Source organism: Nicotiana tabacum, chromosome 23 (assembly GCF_000715075.1).
Source record: "Nicotiana tabacum cultivar K326 chromosome 23, ASM71507v2, whole genome shotgun sequence".
In the NCBI taxonomy this organism is placed as follows: domain Eukaryota; kingdom Viridiplantae; phylum Streptophyta; class Magnoliopsida; order Solanales; family Solanaceae; genus Nicotiana; species Nicotiana tabacum.
Window position 1 is genome coordinate 10,666,611 of NC_134102.1, and position 15,141 is coordinate 10,681,751.

The window sequence follows — 15,141 nt, forward strand, 5'->3', positions numbered from 1 at the left end:
CGATGCCATGATTATAAGTATTAAACCAGTTTGCCATAGAGATGCTTCAGTTCTATTTGATCCAGGATCCACTTATTCCTATGTGTCCTCTTATTTTGCTTCATATCTGGTGATGCCTCGTGATTCTCTGAGTGCTCCTATGTGTGTGTCCACTCCAGTGGGAGATTCTATCATGGTAGATCATGTCTATCGTTCATGTGTGGTTACTATTGGGAGTCTTGAGACTAGTGTGGATCTTTTACTTCTTGATATGGTATATTTTGATGTCATCTTGCGTATGGATTGGTTGTTACCTTATCGTGCTATATTGGATTGTCATGAGAAGACGGTGACCTTAGCCATGCCTGGGTTACCTCGGTTAGAGTGGAAAGGAACTCTTGGTCATTCTACCAGCAGAGTTATTTCTTATATGAAGGCTCGACGTATAGTCGAGAAAGGGTGTCTAGCCTATTTGGCTTATATTCGCGATTCCAGTGCGGATGTTCCTTCTATGAACTCAGTACCAGTTGTTCGTGAATTTCCAGAAGTATTTCCTGTAGATTTGCCGGGGATGCCACCCAACAGAGATATAGACTTCTGTATTGATTTGGCTCTAGGCACTCAGCCCCTTTCTATTCCACCATACCGTATGGCCCCGCCGAAATTGAAAGAATTGAAGGAGCAATTACAAGACTTGCTTGATCAGGGATTTATTAGACCCAGTGTCTTGTCCTGAGGTGCACCAGTACTATTTATAAATAAGAAAGATGGCTCAATGTGGATGTGTATAGATTATCGGCAGTTGAATAAGGCTACTATCAAGAACAAGTATCCACTGCCAAGAATTGATGACTTATTCGATCAAGTTCAAGGTGTCCAGGAGTTTTCAAAGATCGACTTGAGGTCTAATTACCATCAGTTGAAGATTAGGGCATCTGATGTCCTTAAGATAGCTTTTCGGACTCGGTATGGGCATTACGAATTCCTAGTGATGTCATTTGGGCTGACAAAGGCCCCAACAACATTTATGGATTTGATGAATCGGGTGTTCAAGACCTATTTGGATTTTTTGTGGTTGTATTCATTAATGATATATTGATTTACTCCAGCAGTCGAGAGGAGCATGAGCAACATCTTCGGAGTGTGCTTCAGACTTTGAAGAATAATCAGTTATACGCCAAATTTTCAAAATGTGAATTTTGGTTAGACTCAGTTGCCTTTTTGGGGTATGTTGTATCAACAGAAGGCATAAAAGTGGATCTTAAGAAGATTGAGGTTGTTCAGAATTGTCCTAGACCTACTTCAGTTATAGAGATCCGGAGTTTCCTAGGTTTGGCAGGTTATAATCGTCGGTTTGTGGAGGGGTTTTCATCTATAGCAAGCCCATTGACCAGACTGACACAGAAAGGTGTTCCATTCGGATGGTCAGACGAGTGTGAGTTGAGCTTTCAGAAGCTCAAGACTGCTTTGACTACGGCGTCAGTGTTGGTATTACCCATAGGTTCAAGATCTTATATAGTGTATTATGATGCATCTCACGTTGGACTTGGTGCAAGATTGATGCAAGATGGCAGGGTGATTGCATTTGCATTACGGCAGTTGAAAGTTCACGAGAAGAATTATCTTGTTCATGACTTATAATTGGCAGCCATTGTTCATGCGCTGAAGATTTGGAGGCATTACCTGTATAGTGTCTCGTGTGAGGTATTTAATGATCATCATAGCTTATAATATCTGTTCAAACAAAAGGATCTCAGTTTGAGGCAGAGAAGATAGTTGGAGATGTTGAAAGACTATGATATCACTATTTTGTATCACCCCAGAAAGGCCAATGTGGTGGCCGATGCTTTGAGTAGAAAGGTTGTGAGTATGAGCAGTCGTGTGTATATTCCGATGGGTGATAGACCGTTAGCGGCAAATGTTCAGACTTTGGCTAATCAGTTCGTGAGGTTAGATATTTCAGAGCCCAGTCGAGTTCTAGCTTGCATAGTCGCTCTGCCTTCTTTATATGAGCGCATCAGAGAGAGGCAGTATGATGATCCTCATTTACTTGTCCTTAAGGACACAGTGTAGCACGGTGATGCCAAACATGTTGCTGTGGGGGAAGATGGAGTTCTGCGAATGCAGGGTCATATATGTGTGCCTAATGTGGATGGGCTTCGTGAATTAATTCTGGAAGAGGCCCATAATTCCAAGTATTCTATTCATCCAGGTGCCGCCAAAATGTATCAAGATTTGCGGCAATATTATTGGTGGAGAAGAATGAATAAGAATATAATTGCATATGTAGCTCGGTATCTGAATTGTCATCAAGTTAAGTACGAGCATCCGAGACATGATGGTTTGCTTCAGAAGTTAGAAATTCCTGAGTGGAAGTGGGAGTGTATCACTATGGATTTTGTTGTTGGGATCCCATGGACTCAGAGAGAATTCTAGTGGCAGTTACTTGAAATTTACATTCATGAGATTGTCCGCCTTCACGGTGTGCCCGTGTCGATCATTTCTAATAGAGGTACGCAGTTCACTTCGCACTTCTGGAGGGATGTACAACGTGAGTTAAGCACGCGGGTTGAGTTGAGTACATCATTTTATCCACAGACAGACGGACAGTCAGAACGCACTATTCAGATATTGGAAGATATGCTTCACGCTTGTGTTATAGACTTTGGAGGTTCTTGGGATCAATTCTTGCCACTTGCGGAGTTTGCCTATAATAATAGCTACCAGTTGAGCATTCAGATGGCTCCGTATGAAGCATTATACGAGAGGCGATGTCGTTCACCAGTTGGCTGGTTTGAACCAGGAGAGGCTCGATTGTTGGGTATCGATTTGGTACAGGATGCCTTGGATAAGGTCAAAATTATTTAGGCAAAAGAATTATGTCGACCGTAAGGTTTGTGATATTGCATTTATGGTTGGAGAAAGAGTATTGCTCCGGGTTTCACCTATGAAAGGTGTACTGAGGTTTGAAAAGAAGGGCAAGTTGAGCCCTAGGTATATTGGACCCTTCGAAATTCTTGAAAGGGTGGGTGAAATAGCCTACAAGCTTGCATTACCACCTAGTTTATCAGCGGTTTATTCGAGTTCCATGGGTCTATGCTCCGGAAATATCATGGTGATCTGTCCCATGTGTTATATTTCAGCTCAGTCCAATTGGACAAGGATTTGACTTACGAAGAAGAGCCGGTAGCTATTCTAGCTCGGCAGGTCCGACAGTTGAGGTCTAAGAGTTATCCTTCAGTTCGGGTATAATGGAGAGGTCAATCAATTGAGACAGCTACCTAAGAGTCCGATTCGGACATGCAGAGTAAATATCCACACCTTTTTACCAGCTCAGATACTTTTCTAATTTCGTTCGAGGACGAACGTTTGTTTTAGAGGTGGAGAATGTGATGACCCAAAAGGTCATCTTTAAATTTAATAATTATTTTGGTGTTCTAAGACCTCAAACAACACTATTCATCATTTCTCGACTTGCGTGCACAACCCGTATAATTTTTCAGAAAGTTTTTATATGAAAAATTGATTAAAATGTAAAATAGAGGCTTAAAACTCAACTGAGTTAACTTTGCTAAATATTTTGAGCAAACATACTCAGATCAGTATTTTGACAACTTCGATAGATCCGTATCGTGATTTGGAACTTGGGCGTATGCCCGCAATTTAATTTGGAGGTCCCTAACTCAAGTTATGGCCATTTAATGGAAACTAGTAATTTAAAGGCTAAAGATTTTTAAAATTTGACCATGGATATGACTTTTTGATATCGGACTCGGATTGAGATTTCGGGAATTAGAATAGCTCTGTTATATCATTTATGACTCGTGTGTCAAATTTAAAGTTATTTCGAATTTGTTTAATATGTCTTGGCACGAGTTTTGTAAATTGAAAAGTTTGAAACTCAAAAAATTGAATCGAGATGAAAATTATAATATCAACATTGTTTGACGTGATATGAGACCTCGAGTAAGTCTGTATTATGTTATGGGACTTGTTGGTATATTCGGACGGGGTCCCGAGTACCCCGAGTGTGATTTAAATCGAAATCGAAACAAAAATTGGACTTAAGCAAAATCTGGAATTTTGCTACTTCTGGTGCCTTCGCTTCTGCTAACCCTTGGCCACAGAAGCGACAAATCCCTCGTAGAAGCGGCATGGGCAAGCTGGGCAAAGAGCCGCAGGTGCGGAACCTTGAACGCACCCGCGCGTCCGCAAAAGCGGACCCTTCGATCGTAGAAGCGAAAGGCAGTGCAGATGCACATTTGGTTCCACAGAAGCGAGACCGCAGGCGTGGTTAAGTCCACCGCAGAAGCGAAAATCCCTTGGCAGTGTATAAATCGAAGAGTACGAGATTTTTCTCATTTTTAGACATTTCAAGCACGGATTTAGGCGATTTCAAAGGAGGTTTTCATGATTTCGACTTGGGTAAGTATTCTATATCTGAAAGTGATTAAATTTCATAAATCATGTCAATATTCATCATTTATTTCAGATTTAGATGGAAGAAATTGGAATTTTTATAAAACTTTCCAAAAACGAAAATTTAAGATTTGAAGGTCCATTTGATATAAGAATTTGGTAATTTTTATATGGTTGGACTCGTCTCGGAATGGGTGTTCGAATTTCGTAAGTTTTTTCAAGATTCAAGACGTGGGCTCCACTGTTAATAGTTTAGATGAATTTTATATTTTAATCCGAAAAATTAGTAAATTTATATGGAATTAATTCCTTCGATTTGTATTAAGTATATTGAATTGTTTATGACTAGATTTGAGGACTTTAAACCCGAATTCGCGAGGCAATGGTTTGTTGGATTCATGAATTTGGTTGCAAAGTTAGGTAAGTGTCGTGGTTAACCTTGGCTTGAGGGAGTAAGACTTATTTGTGTATTTGCTACGTGATTTAATGTGCGGGTATAACGTATATGTGAGGTGACGAGTACTTATGCGTTGTGGTTGAGTCAAAGTATGCGGGTGAAATTTATTTATTGTGAATAATTACATATTTAATTAATATATTTCTTCTTAAATTATTATTGTTTATTTGATCATTTTTCATAGGATTATTGTTAGTTGAATTATTGTTGAAAATTCTGGAAGGTGAAGTCGATATTTTGGTATTGAATTGAATGATAAGTATATATCCCCACATTTAAATACTCTTCCAAATTTATATTATTATTTTCATGGTAAGGAAGAGTGTAAAAGCACGAGAGGTGATTCCGTGTCATTTTTATTATTTATACTATCATTGTCATGGTTAGAAAGAGTGTAAAAGCAATGAGGGTGTTGCCGCGCCATTTTTGAGTGTAAAAGCACAAAGGATGATGCCATGTCATTTTCAGAGAGTGTAAAAGCATGAAGGGTGATACCGTACCAAAAGAGAGTTAAAGCACGAAGGGTGATGTCGTGCCAATTATTATTATTTAATTATCAGTGTATGAGAGGAATGAGAGTAAAATCACGAAGGGTGGTGCCGTGCCATTTTCATATTATGATTTTCTCATTTTATTGTTGAGAAATTAATTGGCTGCTAAATGATAATTCTCCTGCTAAACTATTATATCAACCCTCTTCGTATGTTCCCTCCTAAATTTATAAAGTATTATTTATTGTTTTATTGTTGCTTCGTATTTGTATATACTTGTACATGTTATTTACGTACGTGTCCTGTCATAGCCTCGTCACTACTTCGTCAAGCTTAGGCTCGATATTTACGGAGTATATGAGGTCGGTTGTACTCATACTACACTCTACACTTCTTGTGCAGATTTTGGAGTTAGTCCCAGCGACATACCATAGACTTGCTCGCATTCAACTACCCAGAGGAGACTTGAGGTATAACTGCACAACGTCCGCAGTTCTGAAGTCCCCTTCTATCTTATCTTAGATGTGTATTATCTTTCAAACAACTTGAATTTTATTCAGACCTTTATATGTATTATCCTAGTAGCTCGTGCACTTGTGACACCAGATCGGGGATGTATTTTGATAATTCGGCATTTATGGTCTTCTGCACTTTATTTCATTAATTGACTTCTATTTAATTTAAATTGCTTAAAAATGGTTAAGATTATTTTTAACGTTGACTTGCCTAACAAGTCAAATGTTAGGCGCCATCACGGTCCTGTAGGTGGGAATTTCGGGTCGTGACACCAAACTAAATCTATGATCGGATTGTATTTCAACACCAAACCAAATCACAATCGGATTTTTTTCTCGGTTTGACTAGGATTTTCGATTTGGTGCGGTTTATTCGTTGTCTTTGTATACCCCTACAAATCATAATAAACACGAATCCTACAATGTCAATGAAACACATAGGCAAATTTAAAATTTATGTTTTATGGATTCAGCCTTTAAATTTTTTCGCATTGAACACATTGAATTTTAAAAATTATGGGTTCAACTTTATTATTTATTACAACTTTAATAAATTCTTACAAATAAATTTATATTTTATATTAAAAATACTAAATTCATATGAAATCAAATATTTGAGTGCTAGATCCGCCTCCGATGAAACAACGTAAGTATACAATTGACGACACAGAGACATCTCCTGCCAAGCTCCTAATCAATTGCCACGACTCACAGAAACTATTTAGATTAACCTTTTGTATTAAACAGTATGATTCCTCTAATAAAATGTCTATAAATATTTAATTAATACAAACGTGCATAGTAGAGACATGTCATGCAGTGATGGATTCAGAATTTTAAAGTTATCGGTGTTAATCGATAAAAATTCAAAAAGAAAAAAAAGAAGGAGTTTAGTTGTAGGTGGTCATCAATATATATGTAAATATTTTTATAATTGCTTATGCAAATTTACTACATATGATAAAAGGTAATGGGTGCTTAAACACCCACAAGTGCATATGTGGATCCGCCACTGATGCCACACAGATTCAAAACTCTGTTTATAAATTCCTATAACAACGTCAAATTAATATTGCAATAATAATTGAGTTTATTATTAGATTTTTATATATATTATTAATAGAATTTTTAATATATATATATATAGAATCTAGACAAAAACTATTAAATTCACATGAACCCATAACCAACACAATAGATCCGCCCTAGAGACAACGTATATTTATTATGATAGACGTAAACGACACTGATCATGTGAATTTTTCTAATTAGATATAATTAAGTATACTGTATATATAACTCAAAATCTTTTTAAAACGTTAGAAAAATATAAAAATAGAATAAGTTGGTTGAGTTAAGTAACCAAGCAATTTGCACGTCCACATGGCGAATATTCTTTAGCATTTATTTCATATAGATATATCCACCGCAAGAAAACATGCAAATAGGGCTAAACTCTGAATATATAAATATGTGTCCATATTGCATCAAATTAATTACGTCGGTAGTTGTAAACAGATAAACAATCCCATTCTTTCCTTAGAACACAGTCAAATCTACCTTCATCTTACAAACCTTATTCTCCTTAAAAACCTTCAATTATCTTTTGAAATTATAACACATTATTATCTGTAAAAAAACACACCAAAAATGGAGTCAATTATTGCTGAGTTTGAAGGAATTCTCTTAAAAAATCCAGATCCCTTTAGTTACTTCATGTTAGTGGCATTTGAAGCTTCTGGTCTTATAAGATTTGCTATTTTACTAATGTTATGGCCAGTAATTCGAGTTCTTGAAATTTGTGGGAAAAGAAATAAAGGGTTAAAGTTAATGATATTTGTAGCTACTGCAGGTGTAAAAATATCTGAAATTGAAGCTGTGGCTATAGCTGTTTTACCTAAGTTTTATTTTGATGACATTAATATGGATTGTTGGAGTATTTTTAGCTCTTTTGATAAGAGAATTGTGGTGACAAAAATTCCAAGAATTATGGTTGAGAGATTTGTGAAAGAGCATTTGAAAGCTGATTATGTTATTGGGAGTGAACTTGTTGTTAATAAATCTGGTTTAGCTACTGGATTTATTAAGGATGATTTTGACTTGATTAAGGAAAAAGTTACTGAATTATTTGGTGGTGAACAACCTAGCTTAGGCCTTGGAAGGCCTCAATCAGTTGTTTCTTCATTTCTTTCTCAATGCAAGGTACGTAAAATAAAGTTTTTATACTGTCAGTGTATACAGTAAATTTTTTGTTTGACTTCTGTCGTTTGCTTGAATTCTAACTATGGATCAACGCTGAAAATGAAAGAGCTATTTGATGAAATTTCGATATATAATTGAACAATAAGGAACTAGATAGATTTGTTTCTCTTTGTAAGGTACCTAAATTCTTTGAAAAACATTTGTTCAAAATTAAAAGTTTTTTTAATAGTATTATTATCAATATTTATAACTGAAATCCTTCTATTTAGCTTTTTGTTATTTGTTTGAATTCTAACTTTATGAACACTGAAAATGAAAGAGCTATTTGATGAAATTTCGGTATATAATTGAACAAGAAGGAACTAGATAGATTTGTTTCTTTTTGTAAGGTACCTAAATTCTTTGAAAAACATTTGTTCAAAATTAATTTTTTTAATAGTATTATTCTCAGTATTTATAATTTAAATCCTTCTATTTAGCTTTTGTTATTTGTTTGAATTCTAACTTTGCCACCACTGAAAATGAAAGAGCTATTTGATGAGATTTCGTCACATAATCATACAAAAAATGAAGTAGATTTATAGATTATTTTCTTATAACATTGACATGAGATTCTTGAAATATAATTTTGTTATAAATGTCAATTTGAAACTGCAGGAACAATTAAATCCACCATTTATGAGCAGCAAAAATCAAGATCACCAACTTATCAAACCATTACCAGTAATTTTCCATGATGGTCGTTTAGGCAAACGTCCAACACCATCTACATCTCTTTTAATCCTTTTATGGCTTCCCTTTGGTATAATAATAGCAACAATACGTATTTTAGTAGGGTTAATGCTTCCATTATCCCTCATACCATATCTAGCTCCATTATTCGGTGGTAAAGTCATCGTCAAAGGCAAACCACCACCACCAGCCTCCACCACTAACTCGGGCGTGCTTTTCGTGTGCACTCATCGAACCCTACTGGATCCGGTTGTCCTATCCACCGTACTTCAACGTAAAATTCCGGCCGTGACATACTCAATCTCTCGATTATCGGAGATTTTATCGCCGATACCGACCGTTCGATTGACAAGAATTCGGGAAGTAGATGCACAAAAAATCAAACGGCAACTTGAGAAAGGAGATTTGGTTGTTTGCCCTGAAGGAACAACATGTAGGGAACCATTTTTATTAAGGTTTAGTGCACTTTTTGCAGAATTAACCGATCGGATTGTGCCAGTGGCTATGAATTATAGAGTAGGGTTTTTTCATGCAACAACGGCTAGGGGATGGAAAGCAATGGACCCAATTTTCTTCTTCATGAACCCTAGGCCAGTGTATGAGGTAATCTTACAATTTTGTGTAACTTTAACCAATAAATAAAATACTTTTTAAATGAGAAATTGTGTCTTAAGTTGATTTTTCTTCACTATGATTTTTTTTACTTTGCTGGAAACAACTTAATTTCCATTCTTGTGTTCTTCAAAACTCTCTCCATCTTCTCAAAATTCTGAATTTGAAAACTAGAAATATTTCTTGCTTTTCTAACCTTAATTTTCCCATTATTTACTTTGGTGTAGAAATGAAATTCAAAAAGCTTGTCACATCCAGTAAAGCTATTTTGATATTCAATCCCATAGTAATCTTACATAGGAAAGGAAACAAATATACATTGTTTTTAGGAAAGTGTTATGTTTCAAGACTTAGCTTCCGTTTCGCCATATATTTTTGCTACTTTTTTTATAGATTTTTTTAAAAAACATTGTTTGTTCATGGAATATGATTAGTTTTCCGAAGAAAAAAAATTCCCCTCACAAAATTTCAATTTGTTTTCATATAAAATGCATGTCCAAACACTACTTCAACTTCTAAAAATTATTTTTCAAACATAACTTCAATTTGTTTTTTCAGTTTTAATTAAATCTATGCCCAAACACCGCTTAATTTTATTTATCTTCTTCATTTATATTTTTTCTACAGGTAACATTCTTGAATCAGCTACCAGCTGAAGCCACGTGTTCATCTGGGAAAAGTCCACATGATGTTGCAAATTATGTTCAGAGGATTTTAGCTGCAACATTAGGGTTTGAGTGTACAGACTTTACAAGAAAGGACAAATATAGGGTTCTTGCTGGAAATGATGGAATAGTTTCGCAAAATTATGGGACAAATGGAGTTAAAAGTTTAATGAACACGTTTAAGCAAGTGGTGGGCACTTTCAATCCTTTTATTCACTGATACAAGTAAAGATTATGAGGGATTTTTTTAGTGATACGTTTCACATACTATATTTTGTTTTTATCCTATCATTGTATAAATTAAATAGAAAAAAATGAGACAGTATTCTTTGTTTTATATACTTCTTTCATTATTTTTTTCATGGAAGCCATGTTAAATAAATTGCTAGAGCTATTCGGTAATTAAGAAAAAGTTTCTTTTTCTTTTTATATACTGTGTCGGGGGAACTAGACTTTTCTCTTATTTATTGTATTTTTTCAACTGTCCAAATTAGATTTCTCTATTTATTCAGACTGATCCTCGATAAAAAAACTATTTAACACAAAATTTTAGTTGTTTTAGTACGTACTTATTTGTTTCTTGTTGATTTCTTTAAAATTAGATTTACATTTACTTATACACTATTACATTCAGATTCGTCAGTAACTTCATTCTTAATTTATTGAAATATTTTGTAAAAATAATTACATTATGACCTATAATTTAAAATAGCAGGTTTAATGACAGAAGTCGAAACTCATTACAGTTAAATTCTGAAGCGCATCTAACTAAACGTAGGTCAACTCAATTATATTGTTAATTAAGACCAACTATTATACTTAATTAAACTTTGTGTTTTTTAATAAAAAGTATTTATAACAGTATTTCTTTTTACCATAACTAGATATTACAGTATAATATAGGCCAAAATATTAGTATCACTATGAAAACAAACACACACTGAAACCTCTGCAAAAGATATCTCTATAAGTAAAATAAAAATAATTCAATTCTAAAAAATGGTGAAGTCCTATGGCCCCCAAACAATTTACTACTATAGTTGGCAATTACTTGTAAAGTTATATCTCATTGATAAACAATTTAAAGAAAATGTAATTTTCATCTTTAACTTACAAGCAACCACAAACCCATAACATTGGTCGGCAGTCAAATTCTGTGAAATACTCTGCAAATTTATATTGAAATTGTAGGTTTCGTGAGATCAAGAAATCGATCGTACGTCCTTATTAACAATATATTGTATTACTGTTGATGATTATGTTTCGATTGAAGTTTTTTGTCGAATTCTCCAAAAATTATTATAATAGTAATTAATTTGATAATTTGAGTTTACATTTCGTTAGATCTGGATGTAGTGCCTATCATTGTCGTCGCTAAAGAATACTTTGATTAACGATACAATTAACACCTAAACATGAAAAAGGAACAGTTAAGATGGACAAAACGTCATGTTCAAGCCCTGAGAATAAAAAATTTTTTGATAAAGAATATTTTCCTTTATAATTGATTATACTCGAAACAAATACGTATTAATCGGGGTTCCTATGGATGTATCGGACATCGGAGGGAAACAAAAAAAAAACAAATACAGTGTATTGAAGATGTGAATGTTCCAAGTTAATTAAATCACACACTTTCATTTTAAGGTCAAAATTATCGGTCATGACTCTATGCAGATTGAAATTATCATATATTAGTAACCATGGGTCAAACCAAACTTTCACAGATAACCCATTAGCAACATGGCACCTCATCTTTTTCTGCGTACGTTCACCATCCCATAATTATACTACCCGTGATGCCTAAGGCAAAGAGTACGCCTTGCATGAATGAACAACTTGGAATATATATATATAACTACATGGAGTGCATCTTGCATGGGATAAGTGGTGAAAACATGAATGTTAAATCCATCAAGTTTAAATTCCGAATTCGAATTTTGTATGCACAGTATAAATAAACTAACATGATATGAATTACAAGCTTACAAAGGCCCCATCTTTGATATTTAGATTCAAGCCAATTAAGATTCCTTGGGTCCCAAGTGAATACATGAGACGTGAATACAGAGAAGAAGAAAGCAACATCAAAGCTCTTGAATACATTAGATATGAATACATAGAAGAAGAAAGCAGCAGTGAAGAAGAAGAAGTGAAACACGTATCTAAAGTTATTCAAAAATTGGGTATCAATTAAATATTTAAAGAAAAAAAAAGGGCACATATTAACTGTGAGTGACCAAATAGGGCGTTCCCTGAAATTTTTACATTATGACGAACCATTAAGTACAAATCAGGATATAAGTATGTAGGCTGACTTTATAATTCTTCTACATAAGTTGAACAATAGAAATCAATTTGGGCCTACTCTAATATTGGGCTCAGTAATGGGCTTCTTTTTAAATCCATTCCTCTGTTGAGAACCCAAAAAAAGGAGGAAGAAGAAGAGCCATACCTCTGCTTCTCTTTGGCATTAATCCTGGCAATAATTCTCTTTTAAAATTTGATGAAATGATCGATCTTGTTATCATTGACTTATCTTTAATTCAACAGAAAATTAAGTTTTTTTTGGGTATCAAGATTTAGGTTGATAGAATGAAATCAACTTATATCCCCTCTATTGGAGTTCAAACATAATTCCAAATATTGTTACTCTCTCCGAGCTATATATTCTTGTTTAATTCTGGTCATTGAATAAATAAAACTTTGATGAATAACTAATTGATTTTCAATCTTTTCGATCACTAGACCACCTCATTAGGGTCGTATGTGATCACCCGCCATGTCACCATGTCACATAGGCACCATTTGGCATATATTAATACCATGTGGAAGCTTACACAGGAGGAAAGCTAGTATTTGTGAGAAGATTCTAGAGAAGTATGGACATTTCCTTTGGAAGATCCTAGATGCTTATGAATTTACTAGGAAAGTCCTTGGAATCTTCTAGGCTTGTAGAGAATTCTAGAGAAAGCCCTTATCTTGTAAATATTAAGGACTTGTGTAACAATTAATATTTACACACTAGCCCCTAGGAGACTAGTATATAAAGGGGGCCATTCATTTATAATTCATTAAGCAACAATTCAAGTTCTCTCTAATTACAAAGCTTCCTTTAATAATTCTCTTGTGTTCTTTCTACCATTCTCTTAGCGATCTTGAGTGTAGTAAGGCTGACTTGGCATAGCAAGAACGTGAGCAAATTGTCAAGTGTCGCACGTGTACTTAGTTAACGACTAAGGACGTGACAACGTGGTATCAGAGCAAAGGTTGCAACTAAGGGAATGGCGAACAACGGAGAAATTAACGCTGCCAACACCCAAGCCAACGTCATCCAGGATGCTGCTGGCATGAACGGCCGTAACAAAAAGAGAAATGCCACCAACAAGAGCCAGGAGGTGCCACCCGAGGTTGTATCAAATGAAGGGCTTACGTCCCAAGAATCATCTACCACTGAGGCAAGCGAGGATGAAGTGGAGGTCCTGCCCGAGGACATCTCGCTCGGTAAAGAGTGGGTGAGGAAGATGAACGCGGGGATGGACGCTGTGGAGATCTTTGGCCAACGCTTGGGGAAGGTGGAAGGCACCCTTAGCGTTCTTGAGGGGCACATTATTGAAGAGATTGAGAGTATCCGAAATGACTTGGAGTGATGTACACAAACCGAGATGGAGCTAAGGCAAACCATCACTACCTTAGAGTGCAAACTCATGGAGGCTTTGAGTATTATCGATGCTATGAAGGCAAAGATAGAGTAACTCGAAGAGCATGTTAGTGCTGGTGTGACCGAGGCAGCCAGCAATGTTGTGGTGACGAGGGAGGCCAAGATTAAGTCTCCCAAACCCCCAATGTTCAAAGGTGTTCGTGATGCACAAGAAGGGGAAAACTTCCTTTGGCACTTGGAGAACTACTTCAAGCACGGCAAAGTGAAGGACGAAGATGCCATGATCAACACTGCAGTGTTGTACCTCTCAGAGACTGCCATGCTATGGTGGAGAAGGAAGATGGCCGATGTGGATAAAAGTCTATGTACTATTCGCACGTGGGATCAGTTCAAAGCCGAGTTCAAGCGATAGTTCTTTCCAAACAATGTCTTGTACGAGGCAAGGCGCAAGCTTAGGGAGTTGAAGAAAACAAGGAGCATACGTGTCTATGTCAAGGAGTTCACTACCCTTATGCTTCAAATCCCCAACCTGACCAATGATGACTTGTTGTTTCACTTCATGGACGGGTTACAAAATTGGGCTAAGCAGGAGTTACAACACCGGCAAGTCGCAAATATAGACCAAGCCATAGTGGAGGTCGAATCATTGATAGATTTTAGGCATGACAAGCACGACAAAGGGAAAGTCAAAGAATCAAAGTTTAACAATGTCAAAGTTTAACAATACTACAAGACTCAAGATTCCAAAAAGTTGAGTGGCCGTCAAGGCTATGCCGAGAAGAAGGCACATGCCGAGAAGAAGGGATGTTACATATGCGGAGGGCTGCACAGCTTCAGGAATTGCCCCGACCTAAAGAGCTTTAGTGCCATGGTCTGTGAACGGAAGAAGAAGCCGCAAGGAGAGAGTTCGGGAACCGCACAGTTAGGTATGATCGGATTATGCGGTGCTGTCACAAAGCAATCTATCCAACCTACGGAGAATGGAAACCAGTACGTAGATCTCACCATCAACAACAAGCCTGCTCGTGCAATGGTGGATACTGGAGCAACTCATAATTTCGTGACTGAGGCTGCCGCAAAAAGACTAGAATTGAAGCTTGCTCCAACCAACTCTCGCGTCAAGACCGTGAATGCCGAGGTACAAAATGCTCGAGGGGTAGCTAATAGAGTTGGTGTCAAATTGGAAACTTGGAAAGGTATGACAAACTTTACCGTAACCGCTATGGATATCTTTGACATCATATTGGGACAAAAGTTCTTTAGACATTGTCATACTTTGATCGATCCCTACCTCCAACATCTCTTGGTTATGGAGAAAGAAGGAGCTTGCATGGTACCTACATTGTCTATGCCACACGGATAGAGCCAAGCACAACTCTCAGCTATGCAGGTTGTCAAGGGGATCAAG

General features: G+C 36.2%; 1 protein-coding gene across 1 annotated transcript; it reads left to right on the forward strand.

Annotated features, from left to right (window-relative positions):
• Positions 1-7,345: 7,345 nt before the first annotated feature.
• On the forward strand, positions 7,346-10,409 carry LOC107828763 (glycerol-3-phosphate acyltransferase 5-like). Its single transcript, XM_016656134.2, has 3 exons — positions 7,346-8,063; positions 8,721-9,398; positions 10,035-10,409. The coding sequence occupies exons 1-3, from the start codon at positions 7,512-7,514 to the stop codon at positions 10,290-10,292; spliced, it is 1,488 nt and encodes a 495-aa protein (XP_016511620.2). The 5' UTR covers positions 7,346-7,511; the 3' UTR covers positions 10,293-10,409.
• The last annotated feature ends 4,732 nt before the right edge of the window (positions 10,410-15,141 follow it).